Raw genomic sequence first — 23726 nt, 5'->3', positions numbered from 1 at the left:
TAAAAAAGGCACTATAGGGGTGGTGCCTAATCTCTGCATAATCCCTCTCTCCTAAATATCTCAGATCTCGTTTGCCACTTTTCTGGATAGACGCATTCACTAGAGTTCTCGAGTTTTGTTGCTTTTCCTAAGGAAAAATCTTCTAAATTCTCCAACTCTTGCTAATCTTTTTCACTGTTTTTTCCCTTTTTACTATTCTCTACCCTTATTATATTCTTTGCTGTTACACTTTAGTGTATTTCTTTAACTATCATTGCTGATAATTTCTTTCCTCTCCTGTCCTATCAAAAAAAAAGAAATAAAATAAATAAATAAAACAAACTTTAGCTTTGTCTGTCTATTCTGTATTTCTCCTTTCACATGAATGCTGTGTGTGTGTGAGTGTGCTTTCCAGTCCAATTTTTTTAGATTATGGCTGAGAAAGCTAAGGCCTATTCTGGCTTAAAAAATTCTAGAAGTGCGGCCACAAGATACCGTTATCTAACTTATATTTACTATGTGTGTATTGTTTGGGTCCTGTTCATTTACAGGAGGACTGCAGTATCTGTCATGGCTTTAGCCATAGAGCACTTGTTGAGAGAAAAAAACAAACTGTTTTAAAAGGTTTGATTTGATCCCTTCTACCTTTGGAGAGGCCATATCTGTTACAGATAAAAGCAAAAAGATATTTCATCCCCTACTTCCTTATCCTTCCATGGAGAAGGGTAAAAAGAGGACTTTGTCAGCGCCAACTTCCCCATCGGCACTGACACCAAAGAAACATAAATCCTCGGTTTAGAGTTTATCAAATCTGAAGAACTGTCTTAAAGACTTAGGTACTGGCAAGTCCGCTGCACCTACCACCACTGCTATGACAAAACCGTCAACGCTGAAGGCTTCAGCACAGGAGACCTCATCTTCTACTTCTTTATCGGCGCCGACTATGTTGGTGCAGACTCTGGACATTTCACAGCAAGAAGTTTTACCCAGGATGTTACTCAGCATCTATAGACCCTTTTTATAGGTTAGCTCCGAGAAGTCTTTCTTAAAAGACCAAAATCCCCCTCTTTGTTGTTGGTTTGTTCCACCAGAAGCCTTACAAAGTTAGACATGGAGAGACTGGTAAATAAAATTTTATGGGCAAGAGGTCTTACAGCACTCACTTTAGCTCCGACTCCCTTGAGTTTAGGAGCTGAGCATTCATTCATGCCTCTAACCACTCATCCTCTGAGTTCCACTGAGGTTTTGGAGTTTACAGTTCTGAGTTGTCCTGCACCAACTGTACTGGTTCTGGAAATTTCTATCTGTTTGGAACTGGTCAATACCCTGAGTTCTTCAGTTGTATCGGAACTGGAGTCCTTCCAGGGCCATATCTGTCTTGTCGGCTCCGAAGGCCAGGGGTCAACCCCACTTTTTTCAGAGCCATTCATGCACCTTGGAGTGTCGGCAGGGTTTAGTTCAGCTCCAGCTTCTGTTTCGGGGGAGGTTTCCTCATAGAGGGGGATGACCTCGGTTCTGAGGCAGCCTATCTCAGTTCTGGGCTCCCTTCCCTCTTCGGGGGGTCCAGCCTTTGAAGCAATGGAGAGGGCCTTGTCTCTTACAGTCACTCATTCATCTCTTCCCCCTGGGAACAGACACAGTCCTCACAGCTATTTATTTGACTGGTCTCTCCATTGGGACATCAAATCTTGAAACCTCAGGAATCTCAGCTACAAATTCTGTCATTTTCTGATACCTCTCCAGACTATCCATCTGAAGAGATTCTTTAGAAGAAGAAGTGCATACAGCTCCGATGGCTTAGTGGTAAGTCTCGTGACTATGGTGTGCATGGTCCAGGGTTCAAGACCTGCGATGCTTTAAAATGCTTTAAAATGTTTTTGTAAGGTGGGAGGATAGCATAATGGTTAAGGTGTTTACCTTAAAGACACGAGGTGCAGGATTTGATTCTCACATGGGGTAACTGGCTAGGCCTCAAATGGCCCAAAAGGGCAGTTAGCCTAGTACTAATCTATGAACCTATGAACCTAAGTGCAAGAGGAAGCACATAGATTCCCCACAGGAATTGGTCATGGAAAATAGGGATTTTGATGAAGGGGAAGCATCCGCAAGGTATAACCCCTAATGATGTCTCCTTCAGAGACATCCTGAGAAATCCTGAAATGGTGGGGTGGCTGGAAGTCCCAAGACCCTTCGCGGAGGAATATTTTTACCTGCAGGCTTTTTGCACTCGCCCATCTACCTCTTGGATGATTCTGCCCGCTGATGTACTCATTCAGTTGATTTCCTGGCAGATGTGGAAGGACCAAATTCCATTGAACCTATCCCCAAGAGACTGGAGAAATGTTTATCTGCACCTGAAGATAAGGAATTTTGGGCTAGGTTTAGCAGTAGATGCCATAGTCGTAGTGGCTGCCATAAAGAAGGAACTCGCTGAGGAGAGTTCATCTATCCATCCACCCAACAGAGAGTCTCAGGCAATGGATAGATTTGGGAAGCAAGTTTATGCTTCATCAATCTTCACCTTATGGTCTTTGAATTTCCTGGTACATTTCACCAGACTTCAAAGGGATCTGATCAGGGAATTACCTAATACCCTGGCAGGATCTGTTACTGAGGGAGTCCAAGAGAACTTGCTTCCAAGTTGGCCACCCTGGAGTCTGTGTCAAACCCACCCATGAGGCTCATTGTGCATGCAGCCAAAGGGACCTCCTGATAGGCGGGTTCAGACATAGCCATAAGGAGACATGCCAGGATGCGCCTATATGTCTTTGTGGAACCATTTATGTCTTTGCTCATTAATGCACCTTTTGTTTGGCTCAAAAGTAAGAGAGACTTTATCCAGGTGTGAGAAGGATGGTATGACCCTTTCTACTGTGGGCATACGTTTTTCCACCCTCCCCCCCAAAGATCCTAGAAATCAGCAGAGTGGTTAAAAGAAGTGGTCAAAAATCCCAAGAGCCTTTCCAGGACACAAGTGGAAGCAGGACAGAGGGGGTAACTACAATGGAAGACGCTGCCCATGCGGCAGTGTTGGTCCACAGAACGAGGGCTTCAGGGACTCCTTCCCAAGTAAGCCCTTTCAGCGTTCCCGAAAGGAGGCCTGATTGTCTTCCTATAGAGGAGTCTTTTTTGTTTATAGCTACATGACATTATTGCAAGTTTTTATGTACAGCTTACGTCTCTGTACTGCAATTGTAATCCCTGTACCATGCATTATAACTGCCTGTTATGTATTACAGTGTTGTAAAACTTTTTGTGTGGAGCTTTTCTCACCAGTGCTTCATTGAAAAAGGACTTTTTTCTCAGTCAAAGCTTCACAGTAAAAAAAAAAAAAAACAATGAAAATAAAAAAACAAAATAAATAAATAACTGCAATGATTGAGTATCTAATGTCAGAAAAGACCAGCTGTACTCGGTTGCATACTGCTTACTCAGAGGTCATCTCTGCCTGACATACAAGGCCATGTCCAACCCAGAATTGATGAGCATGCTCCACCTAAAAAAACACAAATCCCGGAGAGTCACATGCTCTAGAGATATAAACCTCATCATAATGATAAATAGGACATGCTGGAGGGATAGATTCCTGACCCAAAGACTCCCCATGCTTTGGAACAGGATTCCAATATACATCAGGCAGAGCCCTTCACTAACACTCTTCAAGAGAAACCTTGACGGGTGGATGGGAAACAGAAAATTTACCCCGGGGATCACTGCAGTGGCTCTGCTGGACAGTGGCACAGGGAACTAATGGCTCTGGTGGACAGAGGCACAGGGAACTAAACTAAGGGGGTGGCGAAAGCCTACACATTCTGGCTAGGCTTATAAATGCCCTTGGGCAGATAGCCTAGTACTTACCTATGAAACTATGAACCTATAAAATCATCATCAGTCACAAATATACACTTCTTTTTTTCCCCATTAAATCCTTTAAATCTGAAGTAAAAGAAAGTAGTCTTCATAAAAGAATATGTGACCGTATATAAAATATCCAAGGTTTATGTTCAACATATAAAGCTATGAATATTATTTGGGAGTCTGTAGCACTCTAAACCATAGTGGTGGGAAATTCACATTTAATCTATTAAGGGAATTCAATAAAATATCCCAGTTTAAGATTCCTAATTGCCAAAGCAAAAATAAAAAAAAATTCAAATGTGAATTGATCGATCAGATCATGTGTATGAAATTCATATACAAATTTATCAGCAACTTTTATAAGCATCATGCATCTCTTGCCTAGTACTTAATAAAATACAATATCACTTAATATTTCTAGTCTTTCTTATTATAGACTGTTACAGAAACATGTGCATGATACCTGGCAGCTCCTACTTTCAGAAGTGCTGCTTTACTCCATGTTTGTTTTTTAATGAATTATGATGTGAATAGCTTCAAGCCACATAACCTTGCCTACTATTACTTCTTTCACTTTAACATTTTTAGAGTTTATATGACCAATCCTTTCTAAGACTGAATTCCCACAATTAGTGGTGCTTCTTGTGATGACCATCTACTGGACCAGTTATCAAGGAGCCTCAGTCCTCACCACTGGCACCTGTGGGCTGATGTTCACAGATAGGATAACACGTACACCCACAATATTTCCAGATGCAGCTTTCTGCATCAAGTGCAGTTTCCCTTAAGAGTGCACAGAGACCACAGTCAGTCTGGGGCTGGATTCTCCCTCTTTTGCCAGATCCCCAAAAAGACTCCCCATTGACACATCTATAGAGTTGAGATCTCAGCTGAGTGACTAAGCCAAGAACACTAGCACCCTCTCTGTCCAACCAGTGCTTTGTGTCCCTGCCCGAGTAGCTGACACACACACTCTTTGAGGTTTTGATTTACACATATATACACACACACACCTGGGAAAGGCTGGCACAGGTTTACTAGCTATGCCCTCTTCTTCCTAGACTATAAGGTAGTTTCCACTGCCACCACTCACTCCTTATCAGCTACTTTAGAGCCCTTAACAAAAGGTGTTCAGTCTTACTGTGTAATATTAATACTAATACAAATCGTAGTTTGACCAAGAGCAAGGCTGTTAGGAGTGGCCCACACAGTGTCACCAAATAAATATGCAAGTACTCTCAAAAATTAAATATCTCTACAATGATCAGCCACAATGAATAGTTTGAATATATTTAATAATAAATAATAAAAGAACAAGACAATATTAAATATATATTCACAGTGACATCAGAATTCAAAATCACAGGGAATATTTAAAACAACATTGAAGGACAGGCTCAGATAAATAAAGAAAAAATAATATCTAAACTAAGTTTCACTACATTCCCGACTGTATAAAAGAGAATTAGTGTACCCTAAAAACTTAGTAATAGAGCAAGGCAGATGTGGTAAATGGTTTTTGTTGTTGTCAGGTCAAAGACAGAATGCAGACTTCTCAAAATAATATTTAAAATATTACTGCTGGGATAGCTTGCATAATGACATCATTTCTGATCATCTGACTTCTAGTTCCCAGGAAAATGCCCCACTGCTGGAAGCTGGAAGTATTTAGCATCTACCTGTAAAAATGCATAGACAAGGGCTTTTGCACAGCTCTTTGGCAGGTGGTGGAAGGCATAAAACAATTTAATCCCTTCATGCTTCCAAAGTAGCAATTAGTTCACCACAAAAACAACACAGAAAGCTTCCTAGTACAGATTTTGTGTCTCTGGCTGCATTGAAGCATCTTTATGACCAAGTCTATAAAGTAATTTAATTTCAAATATTTTTCTAACGTTTGCTGGACTGAGGTTAACCTACTGTATTCCAGTTTCCACTGTTAAAATATATACATTTAAACAGTTACAATAGTGCATGTACATTTCTGTTCTCTTCCAGTAGGGCACACTGTGGATACATTTTAAACACAAGCACTTTACAAATACCTTTTCAACACAAACATCTGTTCAGAGCAGTTTGATATACACATGACATACAGTTCTAATACATTTGTAACACAAGCATCTTGTATAATTTAGTTTGATATTCACTAATGACATATAATTATTTACAAAATTCCAGCAAGCTGTGCTGGCAGTGTCTTCTTTTGTCATACTTCTTAACAATGTATTTAGTGACTTCCTCCTTCTCTTATTCCCTATCCATTCCTTGATTATCTGTAAAACTTCCACTATGACTCCCCAAGTTGCACGTCTCTGAGAATCCAACTCACCTAACACAGCTATTCAGTAAATCACCTCCACAAAACAATTAAAAGTAAGCATTTTTTGCGGGGAGGCTAATCCTTTACAGCCCATAAACTTATATAAATTGACAACATGATGACACAAAGCTGAAAGAAGGAATAAATCTCTCAAAATGAAAGGAATCACTGCTGGCAGACACTTATATACCACAACAGCACCAATTTCCTATAGCAAGAAGGAGTTTAACTTTGCCCAATTGTGCTCAGGAAGTTGCTTCCTCTGAGAGCTGTAAATTGAAGGGTATTAGATTAGCAGTCTGTAGATGGATTTATCTGTTTAGTTGATTAAACTGCCCATCCCTTTGCTTGTGTGTAGTTATCAGTTTAAAATTTGTTACCATATGCATCACTGTATGTAAACTATTCAAGGTTTATTTGCATTCAGTGGGAGTTTTGAATTAGACTGCATGTCTGCTGTGGTGAAAGTTACCCTGCTTAGGCTGTGAAAAGGATGTGAGAGATGCATCTTTCCCTGAGCATTATGGAAAGTAAGAAGATTTTTTACAAATATAAAGCATAAACAGATAATTTTCAGTAAGAGATCTTTGGGTAGGTAAAAGTACACTTAAATTTTTAGGGTCTTACCTATAGGGCAGGTACCTTACACTAAAGTTGTTGGTATATTATCTAACACCCAAAGTTGTTGGTATATTATCTAATACCCTTGAATCATGTAATAGTCCCAAATGTATCATTTGGGCCTTATTATAGTTAATGGAGATGATGTTTATTTGCCAGTTACTCAATCAAAATTGTTATTATTTTACTTTTAATTATGTACTTAATACATAATGACAGCTTAAGGCAAAGACATATTAAAAATATGTGACAAACTGAACTCAGGTAGCTATTTATGAAACAGAGCCAAGACTAAGGCTCTGGAATGTAGGGTCTGAGGAACCTATGAAAGCAGCTTGAATATAGTATGTAGTGATGTCTCCAAAAATGGAGAATATTATGAGGAGTATAGAATGGATAAATGCAGTAGCATTTTGAGAATTGCTAACAGCCTCCTCTGGTGAGCAGTGGGTGCAGAGTGCTAAACTGGATATCAGCAACTTCTTTAGATAAGTGAATCCCCTTCACACAAGGTTAAGTAGAGTAAAGCAGGTTTGTAACTGAATATTAGGCTAACTGCCCTGAAAGGCCATTTTGAGCCTTGCCAATAACTTAAAGTCAGAATCAAGCCATTATGTGAAACCCACCCCAAAAATACATGAGTTCACTCAATTCAGATCTCAAGTCCATGTGTAAAACAGTGTAGAAGTCCATGCAAGAGTTGGTTTAGGGAGAATCCACAGATATGCTGTTCTTCAAGACCAGTCACAAGGGAAGGGGTACACCAAATGAACCAAGGGAATACCTATCTTGACGAATTATAAAAAATAAATTGCTTTACAGTAAAGGCTTATGTTGTAGCATATGTACCTGACTGTTCTTGTTTTGCACTTAGGTGATTCTCATTTACAAGTTAATATGAACAAATCATAAAAGGATATTAGCTCTGTACAAGAGTGGAGAGCAATGTTTAACTTTAATTCATTAAAAAAGATAAAAGCTGTATCATTTTAGCTATTTCTAGAAATGAGCAGGATAGTATTGACAGTGAATTATAACATGTTGAGAGGGTCACATTTTTGCTAAGACTGTTTTCTCTGTATTTACTTACACATGCACACACACACACATATGTATCTGCAATCATACCTCTTAACTGTCCAGTTTTTTGCCTCTTATTTTTGGTCTGTTACTCATAAAATGTGTAGTTTTCTGGCAAGTCATTGAAGATTGATGTCACTAAATAATGAGACATTTGAGTTTCGGACTTCATATCTTTCAGAAAATGCATGCTAATGTAAAACCTTTTAGTATATCAATTTTCTAAATTTATAAGATTAATATTTAAAAATCGTCCCTACTTTTGGGCCTTTTCCCCCTTTATTTTTGGCTTAGTCCATATTTCTTACACTTACAATTTTAGATGTATGTCTGTAATGAAGTTCTATTTTGTGTCGTATTTGATGCTGGTCTTCATTTCTGTACCCTTCATTGCCAGCTTTATGAAATTTCTAGAAGTCAAATATTTTTAAATTCTTTGCTTTTAAATATAACGTTTTTTGTATTTTTATATGTTAAACTGCTTTTTAATGAAATATCTAGAAACAGCTAGATTATAACGTGGCCTCTGCCTATAATAATCAACTTAGTGAAAGAAAAAAAAAACAATTAAAAGTCCCTAGCCTTTAGACTAGTAGTGCTTGCAAAAATGTATGATTTTCTACTTTACAATTTCCCTGGAGGTACCTGGAATCAGCTGAGCAGTGTACATATTTTATTGTAAATTGTTCAGGTGTATAAAATGATTTTTTTTTTTACCACAATGTTTTTCATCTTGTAAAAAGTAAGATTACTTGCTGGGCAGATGTATAATATACCAAATATGTATAATATACTTCAGATGAGAGAGATCTAGAATACCTCACACATTATTAAAGCATAAACAAAATAGAACATTTTCTGATTTTGTTGCATAATAAACATGTATATCAAACTGTTATAAGAGAGGTTGGCATCCCCATTAATGGTTTGTGGAGCATGAAATGTGGTGATTACACTCCAGTATTCAGAAAAAGACAAATAAGTGATAATCTAGCACGAGACCCAACCTTATATGTGAAGCACCCTATGCTTAACTTGTTAAGGTCAGGTCTCATTCTAGGTAGACAAATCTGCCTTTAATGACTGGCAAACAACAGTGGCTGAATAAGAACAGGTTTGTTTCTGCCTTCTATCCATACAGATACTGTGTCCCATACTTCCTTTTATAAACTTAGAAAGTATCTAGAATAACAGTGTATTTGTTTGCCAGCATTTTCTGAAGATTATGGATTCTGAAACTGAAATGTCTGTCATTATTTAATGGTTTCAGTCTTCGGTGATTTTTCGGAAAATCAGATATTTTATGAAGACCAGACCAAACATATAAGGCACAAATCTGAACATTTTGCAAAAATTTGGAAATTTGAATGGCAAGGCAAGATGAGTGAAAACATAAGGGACTATGTTACACACACTTCCTGACAGTGTTCGCTGTGCTTTACAGCTTTGAAAGCTGTTAAAAGATTGTTTTTTCTTCTGTAACTAGTAGTAAATGAAGCAGATAAAGCTCCATGCACTACAAAGAATTATGATCAGATGTTCATTCATAACCTTTAATTATTTGTTCTTGACATGGATGCCAAGATTCACCTCTCGAGCTTTGCTGTCAAGATTAATTTCTTGGCATCCATGTCTCAAATGCATAATAAGCAGGTTATGATCTGCGACTCAGTCATAATCTTCTGTGTTATTCATAATAGAATCTACTTTACAAATACACTATGCTTGTAGTAAGAATAGCAAGTTCTAAGAATAATTTATTTTATAAATCCTTATCATACGTATATACCGGTGGCATGTTTGATATACGACTCAGTCACCATTTGGTGACTGGAATGTTTATTGTAGTGCATATTTTTGTGTTACTTAATTTTCATGAAAGCACATTAAATGCTCACTGAATATAAATAAAACAAAGTAAATAAAATTAAATGAAAATGAAATGTAGTAAAGTGATCCCAGCACTTATAGCTGGAGCTGATTGATCTTAAAGGAGTTCTTTGGGAAACCTGTTTTTCTCCAGTTTGTAAACTACCCTTCTGGGTTCATTGCTGGTGAGAAACAGGGCCTGAAACCCAAAGTGTGTAGACAAAAAACATACCCAAATTATTCTGACATTAAATTATATACAAAAGCCAGAAAACCTTTGCTCATATGGAGTGACTAATTCCCGATGTGTGAATCCAGAGCCTGACTGAATCCATCTACACTGTCCTGTTTCTCAGTCCATTGCTTAACCTGCTTCCTTTGTATCCAGTGCTTTTTCTACTAGCCTTTGTACCAAGTGCAGAGAGTTAAAATCAGTCACTCTTAAATCTATTTTATGTCATATTGACTGCAGTGATATCTAAAGACTCTTATGTTTTCATTGTCTTTGGTTAACAGACTTATAATTAATACCCAGCATGATATATTAGACAATGGAAATGTTCTGTCTGACCCTTTGCAATGGTCTCAACAAAAAGCTAAGACCCAGATATATACTGTACATCATTTTACCTTCATGTTTCTTTTTTGTTCTGTAGCTTTTTGCCCTTGTGCTTACCAACCTTCAATATCTCCCTTATGGTTCTTGAGCCCTCAATTCCTTCTTCCTCTTTTGAGAGTCTCCATAGGAAAGATGAGAGCTGACCAAAGATTATGAATGGGTTGCCAGTCATAACCTGCTTATTATGCAAGCCCTGGAGCTTCTTAATGCTCTTGCAGGCAACCTGGCAATTAAGGCATTTATAGTTGAGCCTTAACCCTGTCCCTGGTGACTAACATGATAGCCCACATCACTGTGGGGGCCCCTATACTTCTCTGTTCATGTGTATGCTATGAACTATACACAGTGAGGATTATTATCACTGACTTGTGAACTCCAAACCCGTGTCTCCATTTCTGGTCATTTCATTGCCTAGCAGACCTTCACTTGCTTGGTGGTCATTGGCCATCAGGAATCACAATGTCTCCAACAGGACAGATAGGCTGCTGTTGGCTTCTTAATACCATCCTTCCCACCCAGTTTTCCAGCAACTGAGCTACTACTCGGACTCTTAATTATCTGGGTTATTGTCAAGGCTTCATCCCCCTACATCACAGAGCTCGGACTAAGATAGTTTATCTTTGTGATTTCATATTCCTGTTTTACAGAGATATTTAATATGTAATGAAAATGCTAAAATAAACCCCCAAATTGATTTTGTTTCATTTTCTTTCACAGGTTCAAGGCTGTGGAGCATTTGGTCTACATGGTCTCGGTGTAGTGTCACTTGTGGAGGAGGTGAGCAGACACGGACACGGACTTGTCTTCAAACTGAGTGTGAGGGACTTGCTGTACAGAGTAAAACCTGTAACACACAAGTCTGTCTTGGTAAGTGCTACTGATTATTTCAATGCTATTTTTTTTCCATTGTAATTTGCTGCCATACTGAAGGCTGTAAGATTGCTTAGAATGTTTTCCTGGAATTAACTGTATCTTTTGGGATGTCAGTATTTGACTGGATGAAAGACAATAAAAATGCAGATAATAGAGGATGCCAAGGGAAATAAACTGAGGTAGAAGGTAGAACAGAAAGATGACTTACAGATTATCTGGTTTTTGCTATCCTGATTTATCTGCTTTTGTCTTGGTAGTAACAACAACAGAAGAGCACTCAAGAGTTTTAACCATACCAAAATCAGGTGCTTAGAAGAGACTCCAGATACTGTTTTTATTTTACTGTCATCTGTAAACAAATAATATATATATTGTTGCCCATAAAAAATATCCCAGGGTTTGAAAGTGGCTGTGAACCTGAGTAGAGGGTAGGAATCTCTGTCTTGCTGGACTCAGTAATATGATAACATTTGGAGTTACTACCTGTAGGATGACAATAATTGCACAAATTCTAGTCATAAAAGAGTATTCTGACTGACACTGAAACTTAAGGAGTAGGTTTATTGGTAAATGTTGTTCAACAATTCTTACTTTGAATGCCAATCAATCAAAAAAAGGCTGAAATAACTTTCAGTGAACCTCTGAGGTAGTTTTTTTTGCATAGGGTCATCATCATCATCAAGTCTCCTTTTTCCCATTTTCTAAATCGGGTTGGGATTTTGTGGCAACTTTTGCCATCTCTCTCTGTTCAACAAAACTGTCCTACCTTCTTAGACACTTATGCCCAACTATCACAGATCTTCTCTCACACAGTCCATCTATCTTTTTCCTGGATGCTCTCAATTTCTCTTGCATTCTTCCTGTCTGTCCCAAATCTTCCTTACTAGATTGTCTTCTGCTTTTCTGCACATGTGCCGGACCCACCGTAATATGTTTTGTTTAACCTTTTCTACAGTTGCAGCTACTTTGACTTGTGTTCTTATATCATCATTTTTTCATCTTTTCCACGGTGTGCATTCTACCACCCATCACAGACATTTCATCTCTATTGTCTGCAGCTTCCCCAGCTGCTCTGGCTTTACTTCACAGGTTTCTATAACGTAGTAGTACTGCTGTCTTGTACACATTACTTTCCAGCTTCTTTTTCATTCATCTTTCATAGAGTACACCTGACACACTGTGCCAGGTGGCTGCAACCTCCTCTGATTCTGTCTTTCACTTCCTCATTCAGACTTCCCTTCTTCTCAACCACCCCACCCAGACTTGAAACTGTTGACCTATTCCATACAATAGGGTATGATGTTAAATACCTTGGCTTAATCAAGTAGGCTATGTGGACAGCGTGATCACTGTCAAGAGCATGTGTTTCTTTTCAGAGAAGTTTATCAGGTTCGTTACACATGATCTAGCTTGACCGAAACCACATTGGTGCTGCTGTAGCCTGATGAGATTTTTAATGTCTGTGCTATTCAAGTCTGTTATATGGTGTACCATTGCCTTGTAAATGAGACTTGTCAAACTGATGGGACTATAGTGTATGGCTTGGTAGTAGTACCATCTTTATGGAGATGTTAGTTGAAAGACTGGAAAGTTGCAATTAAAAGATTTCATGGCTAAGTATGGCAAGTTCCTACTCAGCATCTTTAAAACACATGCATTTATTTTCATTCATCAGGCTTAAGTTATAAGATATCCTGTACTTCAGTAATTTGGGCTGGAAGACTATTCTAGTTAGAAAAGATCTCTCACATATGGCTAAGGAGAAGTCAGTCTTGTACGGCTTGATTGATATAATATTATACAGTTTATGGGGTGAAATGTGAACAGAAAATGTATTAGCCAGAGATGGCCAGTATCTATCTTTAAATATATCCTTAAATAGCTGAAAGGTTAGCAAACTAAGCAAGTAGGAAGCCCTAGCAGAGATGGGGAACCACTTGGCCTTATTAATAGTAGTACAGTGATGCTCTGTGAAACTGGATGTTATACACATGAGAATCCAATTTTCTGCAGTTTACAGTATGGTGATGCCATGTCCCAAAAGAAGGACAAAGGAAGTGCATATTTTAACATAGAGAGTAATACCTTAGTGGCAGTGGCACAGCAGGCCTCAAGAGTAAGTGGATGGGAAAACTTATTAGACTGAAACAATACTTTAGCTATAGTGGAATGGATGTGATTTTGAAATGAAAGTTATCTAATATGACACCAAGATATTTGTGCTGCATGGTATAAGAGATTAATTTGTTAGCATGATCAGAAGTAACAGAGACACTAAAGCTAGCTAGTATTTTTGCTGTACCAGAGATCATGGTTGTGAAGTGCAATATTGACAGGGAGTTTGTTGAAGGCCAGCTGTTTCCAAATTAATGAGAAATCATTTAGTGGTGAAGCTGATTGTGACTGTATCATCAGTTTAAAGAGCAGTGACAAGTCCCATGGAAAGCTATTTATATATAATGAGAAGAACAGGGCTCCCAGCACATATCCTTGAGGCATTCTAGTAGCAACAGAGCATGAGGAATAATAGCCATTCTGACAAAATATACGAAAGGTTCTTTTACTTAAATAGTTGTTAAATGTTTGAGTCACTTACAGGAGATACCACAGTCAGTTAATTTATTTAGTGGAAGGATGTAACTAATAGTTTCAAATGATCTTTTGTGATGCAGAAAAAATGGCACCAATCAATAAACCTCTGTTCGTGGGAGAGAAAATTTCAGATTTAAGGCAAATGTAGCTGTCTGGGTTTTGTATTTAGTTCAGAAACCATGTTATCTCTCTGTGTGTCTGTAGATAGATAGATCATATTTTAGAATATATTCAAGTGTTTAATCTGGTTTCTAATATTTTTGCTAAAAGGGAAATATTAGCAATAGGCTGGAAGTCACTAGAAGTTTTGGATGGGGGATCTTAGGTAATGGGATGAAAAGTGCATGTTTGAAGTTTGGAAGCAGAATCCCAGTAGAAAGGTATATCTAGCGTATTGCGAATGTTGAAGATCAGCATATCTAGAAATGATATTTAAGCTGGTTTTCCTAGCTGGGAGAACTTTAAAGTTGAGACAAAATCAAAGTCTCAGTTTTTTTTTTTTGAAATACAATGGGGATACTAATATAAACAGGTGATGTTATGTTGTCCCTCTCGCCTTCTTTTTACTGGATGAGTTCGGAGCTTCGGCCAATACACTAGCTCAAAGTCTGTGACTTGGCTCTTGGCTCAGTACGTATCCCATAATGCACTCGAGTAACTCCCAGATCTCGTTTGCCGCTTGACGAGTTTGGATGCTCTCTTCTTGGTCGTGGCTAAGTGATTTTCAATTACATTATTGATAGCAGTTTTATGACAAAATCTTATTCTTTGAGTTGTTGTAGATCTTAGTTTAGGCAGTTTATCCTTCCTATAGGTTTTTGCTGTAATTTGTTTATTGCCTGTTGTGTTGTTAATTATTGGCCACCGTTTTCTCGCTAGGCCTGTCCTATCCCTGTCAGTCTTGTGGTAATTTGTGTATTCCCTTTTAGCTCGTTTGAGTTAGAGAGGTAAAAGTAACCCGTTTTAATTACAGGGTTTGTGTTGTGTGTTTCCCATCAGCTCAGCTAGGTCTGTTTAAGTTAGAGGGCCTAGCGCCCGTTTAACTTAGAGGGTAGTCCTGTGTGTTCCCTGTATTGTTTTTTGCTGTGTGTTTGTTTTAGGTTAATTTTGGTGCAATATTTCTTATTGCATTTCTTATTCCTTTCTGTTCAACATGTCTAAAGAGTCCAGAGATAAAGAACCCAAGGTCTTCGGAAGAACCCAAGGTCTCTGGGTTCAAGAAATGCCAACAATGCTCCCAAAAATGTCTATAACTGATGGGAACAGTGTGTGCTTGTACTGCTATTCACTTGCAGGAATCTTGAATTTTTTGTTACTCCTTCAGCTCTCGAGTGTTACATGAGAGGAAAAACAAACTGATTTTAAGAGGTTTAATAAAGACTGCTTTTGATGAAGCTTTACAAACTTCTCCAAGTACTAGTGACAAGTCTAAGAGACCTTCCTCTTCATTCTCTTCCTCAGCTCATTCAGAGCCCCCAAAGGAAATACCTAAACTGACTGAAAAATCTATCTCCTCGGCTCCACCGCCTTCGGAACCGAGGGAGACAGTCAGTGCAGACAAATCTAGCTCATCGGTTCCAAAGACTTCAGAGCTGATAGAGACTACTTCTCGTAGCCGGTCCATTGAATTAGAACTGGTATCGCCGGCTTTGAAATCCCCTATTCTTCAAAGTCTCAATCCCCCACTCTCTCATCCAGGTCCTCTAGGAGCTTGTCAGATGATGACATGGGCAGGGTGGTGCACAGGCTTTTGAAGTCGCCGGCGCTGGCAAAATTGTTCTCGGCTCTGACCCCACCCATCTCGGAGCCATCAAAGATGACTGCATCCACTATTCCTCCTCCGAGCCAAGCTGGATCTTTGGAGCCAGAATTCCAGATACCTCTTGCCGTAGACCCTTCAGTTCCAAGACCCCTTTGGGAATCTTTGGAACTGTTGCCTGCTCCAACACTTTTGGTGCCGTCTGGAGTGTCTAGGAGCCATAGTTCTCCTGTCGGCACTGGGGGGGGGTCTCATACCCGAGTCTGTTCGGAGCCAATCTCCTTGGAGCCAGGGATTTCCTCCACTTCTTTGGAACCTGAGGTATCCTTGGAACCGGGGGGGGGTCTTTGAGGTGATGAGGAGTGTGCTGTCCCCTCCTACAGCTCTACTCAGGGATGGTGGCATCCTCCCCCCTCAGACACATGTGTCTGCTTTGACACCATCCCATCCACAGGACAGCAGAGATTCAGGGCCTGAGGAAGCCCCATTGTGTGAGCCCTACTCTTCCAAGACCTCCCCAGACTACCCATCTGAGTATCCTCCTCAGACAAGGACATGCAAGAGGAAGCATACAGACTCCCCTTATGAGTCCATCACTTCTGACACTGACCTTGAGGAATCATAAGGTTCCCCATGGTCGTCCTCTGAAGATTTCTCCTTCTCAGATATCCTAGGGATCCTAAAACAGAGAGACGGCTGGAAACCCATTAATCCTTCTGATGAGGATTCAGTGTACCTGAAGGCCTTTCAGATCTCAACCTTCAGCCTCCTGGGTTTCTCTGTCTTTCGATGAGCTTATGGATTTGGTTAGTCAAAAGGCGGGGGAGTCACCAGACACTACGGAGCCAGTCCCTCGGAGGCCAAATAAGTTCCTGTCAGCTCCTATGGATAAGGATTTTCTCTCAAAAGGTCTACCTGTAGATGCTGTGGTGGTGGAAGCAGCCACCAAGAAGGAACTCTCTGAGACATCCTCGTCTGTCCATCCACCAAGTAGGGATTCTCAAACGATGGACAGATACGGGAAGCTTGTTTTCTCGTCAGTGACATTCACCCTCAGATCGCTGAACTATCTCACACATTTTCCACTTTATCCTGAAGGTGTTAGGAGATACTCTTCAAGGTTCATTAGCTGCGGGGGTCTTGGAAAAAGTGACCTCTCAGCTATCCACCTTAAATTGCATAGTCAACTCCTCCATGAGACTGATTTCCTGTGCAGCCGAAGGAGTGAGTAGAGCTGCGGATTCAGGAGTTTCCCTTAGGAGACACTCCTGGATGCATTTGTGCAATTTTGTGGAACCTTTCAAGTCTACCTTTACCAATGCCTCTTTTGATGGTTCCTCTCTCTTTGGACCAGAAGTCAAGGACACACTCACCAGATGCGAGCAGGAAGTGAAAACTCTCTCTGCCATTGGAGTACGTTTTTCCATACCTTCAAGACCTTGTCCTAAAGGCCAGAAGAGTGGAAAGATGTGGTTCAAAAGATCCCAGGGAGTTTTTTAAGACGCACCAGGTGAACCCTTCCCCGGGGCAGAGGGGGAGGCAATAATGGTAGACTTCGGCCACATAGCGGGGGAGGGCCCCGCAAAACCAGGGTGACAGTGATTCCTTTCGCAGCCGACCCTATCAGCGTTCCTGAAAGGAGGCCTGTCTGCTCTTCTCTGGAGGTAGTTGGGGGGCGATTAACTTTGTGCCCAGAAGCCTGATGAAATATCACAAGAGACAAGTGGATACAAAGTATAATATCCAGAGGTTATTCCATTCCCTTTTGCCAGCCCATTCCACAAATCAGAAGAATCCCGGATGTTCCACCCATTCAGAGCAAACAAGCAACCATAGCAATCCAAGAGTTACTAAACAAAAGAGTCATCCAAGAAGTCTCCGCAGACCAAATAGGATTCAGAACTTACTCAAGATTATTTTTAGTACCAAAAAGAACAGAGGACTGGAGACCCATTTTGGATCTCAGCAAGTTAAACAAATCTGTAAAGAAGTCCAAGTTCTGCAGTCAATTCTTCCCTTTTTAGGGAAAGATAATTGGATGTGCTCAATACACCTCCAAGATGCGTACTACCATATAAAGGCTGACAGAGCATCAAGGAGTCATTTACACTTCCGGCTGGGAGCCAGTCATTATCAGTTTCGAGGTCTGCCCTTTGGTCTCACTACAGCCCCCAGTGTGTTCACCAAATGCATGGCAGTAGTAACGGCTCACTTGAGACACCTGGGATTCCAAGTGTTTCCATACCTGGATGACTGGCTCCTATCTGACACTACCAAGCATCTACTTCTACAGGCCAGGGACACTACACTGGAACTTTGTGCTCATTTAGGCATAACAGTGAATTTTCAAAAATCTGCCTTGTTGCCTTGTCAATGTATTATATTTATCGGCGCAGATCTAGACACCATTTCCATGATGGCTCACCTTCTGCCCAACAGAGTCTCTGTCCTCAGACAGCAAATAGTCAATCTTCTTCTCAGGAGCAAGGTAAAAGCTCCACTTCTTGGAACCATGGCATCAACCATTACTCTAGTCCCTCTAGCCAGGATGCACATGAGAATCCTTTAGTGGCTTCTGTTTTCACAATGGTCTCCTACAAGAACTTCCTATGTCCCATCATATAACGATAACGGATTCATGCAAGAGAGATTGCCTTTGGTGGCTTTAGTCTGATTATGCGACCATCGGAAGACCCTTTGTTCCACAACAAACTGTTGCTACTGTGACCACAGACACCCCTTAGATAGGGTGGGGGGCATTATCTGGGAAGAACAGTCCAAGGTCTCCTAGAAGAACTTCCTATGTCCCATCAGATAACGATAATGGATTCATGAAAGAGATATCTCCTTTGGTGGCTACAGTCCGATCATGCAACCGTCGGAAGACCCTTTGTTCCACAACAACCTGTTGCTACTGTGACCACAGACACTTCTTAGATAAGGGTGGGGGGCATTATCTGGGAAGAACAGTCCTAGGCACATGGCAAGAACACAAGTTAGGTTGCACATCAGTGTTCTAGAAATGAGAGCAGTGTTTCTGGCGCTGCAAGCACTTCAAGACTCTCTTCCACTAGGAACAATTGCAGTCCAGTCAGACAATATGTCGGTAGTCTGGTACATAAACAAGGAGGAACTAGATCATACCCCCTTTGTCGAGAGGCACTGAGAGTATGGCAATTGGCAGTCTCTTCCCAACTTTTTCTGGTAGCAACACATATCCCGGGGAAATCCAACATGATAGCCGATAAGCTCAGCAGGGCGATATTGATGCCTCATGAGTGGTCTCTGAAACAGAGCAGAGTGGACAAGATTTTCCAAACGTAGGGCCAGCCTTGCTGCAACCTATTTGCAACCCCCATGAATACAAAATGCAGCAGCAGCTATTTTGCCCTAATCCCCCCAGTGGGGGAGACACCGAGAGATGCACTCATCCACAATTGGCCCTCAAGACTTCTGTATGCCTTCCCTCCCTTTCCGATAATTCCCAAAGTCCTTCAGAAAGCCAAGGTCTTGGGAAGCAGGCTAATTCTCATTGCTCCATATTGGCCTCATCAGATTTGGTTCCCCTTCTTCTGGCTTCACCTTCAGGAGAAGCCATGGGCTCTGGACCTAGTCCCAGACCTTCTGCCTCATATAGCAGGAGAGCTTCATCCTTCTCTCTAAACCCTCAGTTTGGCAGCTTGCCTGTTCCAGTTCCAAACATAGTCAGGATTCAAAATTTTACTCCAGCAGTTAAACATATTTTGGTCTCTTCTCATAAGGCTTCCACCAGAAAATTATATTCCAGCAAATGGACGAGATTCTGCTACTGGGCAAGGCTGAGAGACATAGATTTATTTATTATTATTATTTATTTCAGTTTGATGACCGGGGAGGTCCACTGGGCTCAGGAGCCTGTTTTCAGTGGAGGCCCGGGGAGAAAAGCTCCATATTATATAGTAAACATTGAAATTTAACAGATTAAAGTTACAATTCAAAGATGCAGATACATTAAGATAAACAAATTAAAATTAATATTAAGGATGCAGGTACATTATAAATCAGAGACGTGAACTGGTACATTAGTTACTTAGCATTTGAGTCATATGTTGACATGAATTTTACAATAGTTACATAGAATATAAGTCTTGTAATGGCAGTTTTGGCAGAACAAGTACAAATGATAGGGAGGGGAGAAAAGGGAGAGAAAACTATTTACAATATTTACATTATGTACATAAGATAACACTGAAGAATGAGTCATTTCCAGGGGAGTTAAGTAGTTAGGAAATAAGAGTAGTCAGGAAACTACAGTTTAGAGTAAGCAGTAAGTAGAGAAAGCCAGATCCCTTCTATGCCTCTATTAGTTCAATTTTAGAATTCCTGGCAGAACTTTTTCAGCAATACTCTGCTGCAGCTACAATTAAAGTCCAATTAGCTGCAATTTCCAATTATCACGTCGGTGAATACACTCCTAATCTCATGTCACATAGGCTGTGTAAAGCATTTTTAAAAGGAACTTATTTGTTGAGACCTCCCATCAAAGAAACTCTCTCAACTTGGAACCTAAATTTCGTTCTTACTTATCTAACTTTACCCCCTTTTGAACCTGCTTCTTAATGCGATCTAAAGATTTTGTCGTGGAAGACCATCTTGTTAGTGGCCATTACATCTGCACGAAGAGTCTCGGAGTTGCAAGCTCTATCAATTAAGCCACCATACCTAATCTTTCATAAAGATAGAGTATCCTTGAGGACTAATTCATCATGTGAGAGTGTTCAATCTCGCCGTTTGTTCTTACACATGGGTTCGGAGCTGATCCTCGGCTCCGAGTTGGCCGCATCGCAAAGCTCTGCATCTCAGAGAAGCTCAAGACCAGACTATATCCCACAATCCTCCCTGCCATTAATCAGATCTAGTTTGCCGCTGCAACAGATCGGATCGAGGAGAGCTCGGACCAGAGGTGAATTTGCTAATTTTTTGCTATATTTCAGATAAGCTACTTTCCTTTCTTGTAAAAAAGTTTCTAAAGTTAGTTATAGTATAGGAAGTGTGTGTGTGTGTGTTATTAATATAATCTTGTACAATGTTATTCTTAAAGGCTCCTTTTGTGGCCTACCTTTTTTTTTTCTCTTGGTGTGGTTTCTTGAGTGTTCTTTCTACACCTTATATAGATATACACTTTATATATATATACATATATAGAAGTTAGTTAGTTAGTCATTGGTAGTTTTTTTTTGTCAAATTATACCTAGTAGAGTGTCATTTACTTCTACCAGTCATGTCGGAGAAAGCCAAATCCGGCTTTAAAAGATGTCAGTGTGGGCAGAAAATGCCTATCACTGACAACCACGCTTCCTGCGTTTACTGTCTTGGCCCTCTCCACCTGCAAGAGGATTGCTCTATATGTCATTCCTTTAGTGGGAGGGTCATGACAGATAGACGCAGGAAGCTTATAGATAGAGGGTTGCTTAAGCCTACCTTTCAGGAGGCTTTAGACAAATCAGACCAGGCTTCTAAGTCCTCGAAGGGGTCGAAGATGTCGGAGCCCATGTCATCGGCTCCGAGTTCATCTTCGAAGGTTTGTTCACTGGTTCCACAGACCTCGGGGCTGAGCGTCGAACGTTTATCTTTCACTGAGCCCCAGGTCTTGGAACTGGTGTCGGAGCTGCCGCCACCGTCCATTCTTCGGTCGGTGCCATCTTCGGCTCCTTCGACCCGGTCTTCCAGACCGTTATCTGAGACAGATGTGGATCGTGTCGTGCAGAAACTCATGGAAAACACGGCCCTTTCCAAGTTGATTGCAGTTTCCTCCCAATTGGTGTCGAAACTAGAAGGCCTCCCCATGTCTCCAACAGGTCCTCCTTCGAGACCCATCCAGTTTTCGGAGCCGGGAGAGGATGAGCCGATGATAGTGGAGCCCTCGGTGCCGAAACCGTCCATTGCACGATCAACACCATTGACTTCGACTCCTTCGGAACCTGTAGGTGAGTCACAGAGCCGACGGTCTCTCCTCGGTTCCGTGACCGAGAGTCGTACTGACCTTTCGGTGCCGACTCTTCCTCTTGGGGCCTCGGCGCAGATTGTCTCGGCTCCGTCCTCGGGGTCGGGGCCCACGGCCCCCATGTCTGGGACGCTTCCGTGTTCTTCGGAACCGGGGTAGTCCTCGGCCCGGGGTTCAGGGGCTTTTGACCTTATGAGGAAGGTATTGTCTGCACAGACAACCACTTCATCGGAGGCGTCTTCTCCTTCCCCTAAAGGGCCGCTTTCTGTTTCTGCCCCCACGACCCATCCAAAGCGTAGAGCCCCATTGCCTCAGCCACCCCAGAGGGCGCCCCCCTGTTCCTTGGAGGCCTAACCGGAAGCCCCCTCTGATGAGGTCCCGAGGAAAAGATTGTGCAAGAGGAGGCACATAGATTCCCCGCAGGAATCTCTAACGTCTGACACCAACTTGGATGAGGCAGAGGGGTCCCCAAGATCCCCCTCTGAGGATGTGTCATTTGCGGACATCCTGGAGATCTTAAAACAGAGGGGTGATTGGCAGTCCCTAGCCCCCACTGAGGACGAGTCGGTGCTGCTGAAGGCATTTGGGCCTCAACCTTCTACCTCCTGGGTGACTCCGCACTTCGATGAATTAATGGAATTGATTTCTCGAAGGGCGTGGGAGACACCCGACACAGTGGAACCAGTCCCTCGAAAACCAAACGAATTTATCACCGCCCCCCAGGACAAGACTTATCTCACCAAGGGAGTTCCGGTCGACGCTATGGTGGTGGCAGCAGCCACGAAAAAGGAGATGTCTGAGTCTTCCTCATCTGTTCATCCTCCTAATAAGGATTCTAGGACTATGGACAGATACGGGAAGCGTGTTTTTAGTTCAGCAACTTTTTCCATGCGTTCGCTAAACTATTTGACACATTTCACACGTCTGCAGAGGGATCTCATCAGAGAGATACCCTCCAGGGTAACACAGATGCTGCTGTTTCAGATAAGGTAACAGCACAACTTAACACCCTTACCTCCATAGTAAACTCATCCATGAGGCTCATCTGGTATGCGGCCGAAGGATTGAGTAGAGCTGCAGCTTCAGTGATTGCTCTACGAAGACAATCCTGGATGCGGCTGTGCTCCTTTGCGGAAGCCTTCAAGTCTTCCTTTGCCAATGCCCCCTTTGATGGTGCCACACTCTTCGGGCCTAAGGTGAAGGAGACTCTGACTCGGTGTGAGCAAGAGGGAAAGACCCTGTCTGCTGTCGGGGTCCGTTTTTCCGCTCCAACTAGACCGTACCCCAAAGGGCAACGAGGCGGAAAAATGTGGTTCCGTAAGACTCAGGGATCTTTCCAAGCCACACAGAGTGATGCCCCCTCCAGAGGCAGAGGGGGGGGGGTAGAAATGGAAGATGCCACCCCGGCGGCAGAGGGGGTTCGCAAAACCAAGGCGACAGGGATACCGTCCCTGGGAAGCCTTTCCAGCACTCCTGAACGGAGGCCCGGCTGTCCTGCTCTGGAGGCAGTCGGGGGTCGCTTGGCTTTATACCCACAGGCCTGGCTAAATATTACCTCGGATTCCTGGGTAAAAAGCATTGTAACCAGAGGATACAAAATCCCCTTCATATCAACTCCACCCCAACAAAGAAGGTTTCCAGATGTGCCACCCCATCTGCGAAGCCCAGCAGCAATAGAAATTTCAAAGTTGCTCAAAAAAAAGAGTCATCCAACCAGTCCCGGTGGACCAAAGAGGATCCGGAACTTACTCAAGGTTCTTTTTAGTTCCAAAAAAGACAGGGGACTGGAGACCGATTTTAGATCTCAGCAATCTCAACACCTTCGTGAAGAAGGAAAAGTTCTGGATGGTCACGCTTCAATCAATCCTTCCATTTTTACAGAAGGATGATTGGATGTGCTCGATAGATCTCAAAGACGCGTACTACCACATCAAAATGGCCAGACCGTCCAGAGATCACCTGCGCTTCCGGCTGGGAGCCAGTCACTTTCAGTTTTGAGCTCTGCCCTTTAGACTCACCTCATCTCCCAGGGTATTCACCAAATGCATGGCAGTGGTTGCGTCTCACTTGAGACGACAAGGATTCCAGGTGTTTCCCTATCTGGACGACTGGCTCCTCACCGCCACCACCGAGCGTCGCCTCATACAAGCCAGAGACTACACAGTCGACC

General features: G+C 41.7%; 1 protein-coding gene across 1 annotated transcript in view; it reads left to right on the top strand.

Annotated features, from left to right (window-relative positions):
- Positions 1–23726, top strand: part of LOC122797804 (SCO-spondin-like) — a 4708783-nt gene that overhangs the window by 3527759 nt on the left and 1157298 nt on the right. Inside the window, exon 80 of the mRNA XM_044066325.1 lies at positions 11067–11216. Within this exon, the coding sequence (XP_043922260.1) occupies positions 11067–11216 (150 nt within the window). The remainder of the gene's footprint in view (positions 1–11066; positions 11217–23726) is intronic.

This window comes from Protopterus annectens, chromosome 3.part1 (genome assembly GCF_019279795.1).
Source record: "Protopterus annectens isolate FY-2018-M chromosome 3.part1, PAN1.0, whole genome shotgun sequence".
NCBI classification, from domain to species: domain Eukaryota; kingdom Metazoa; phylum Chordata; order Ceratodontiformes; family Protopteridae; genus Protopterus; species Protopterus annectens.
This window is presented reverse-complemented; position numbering and strand designations above follow the sequence as displayed.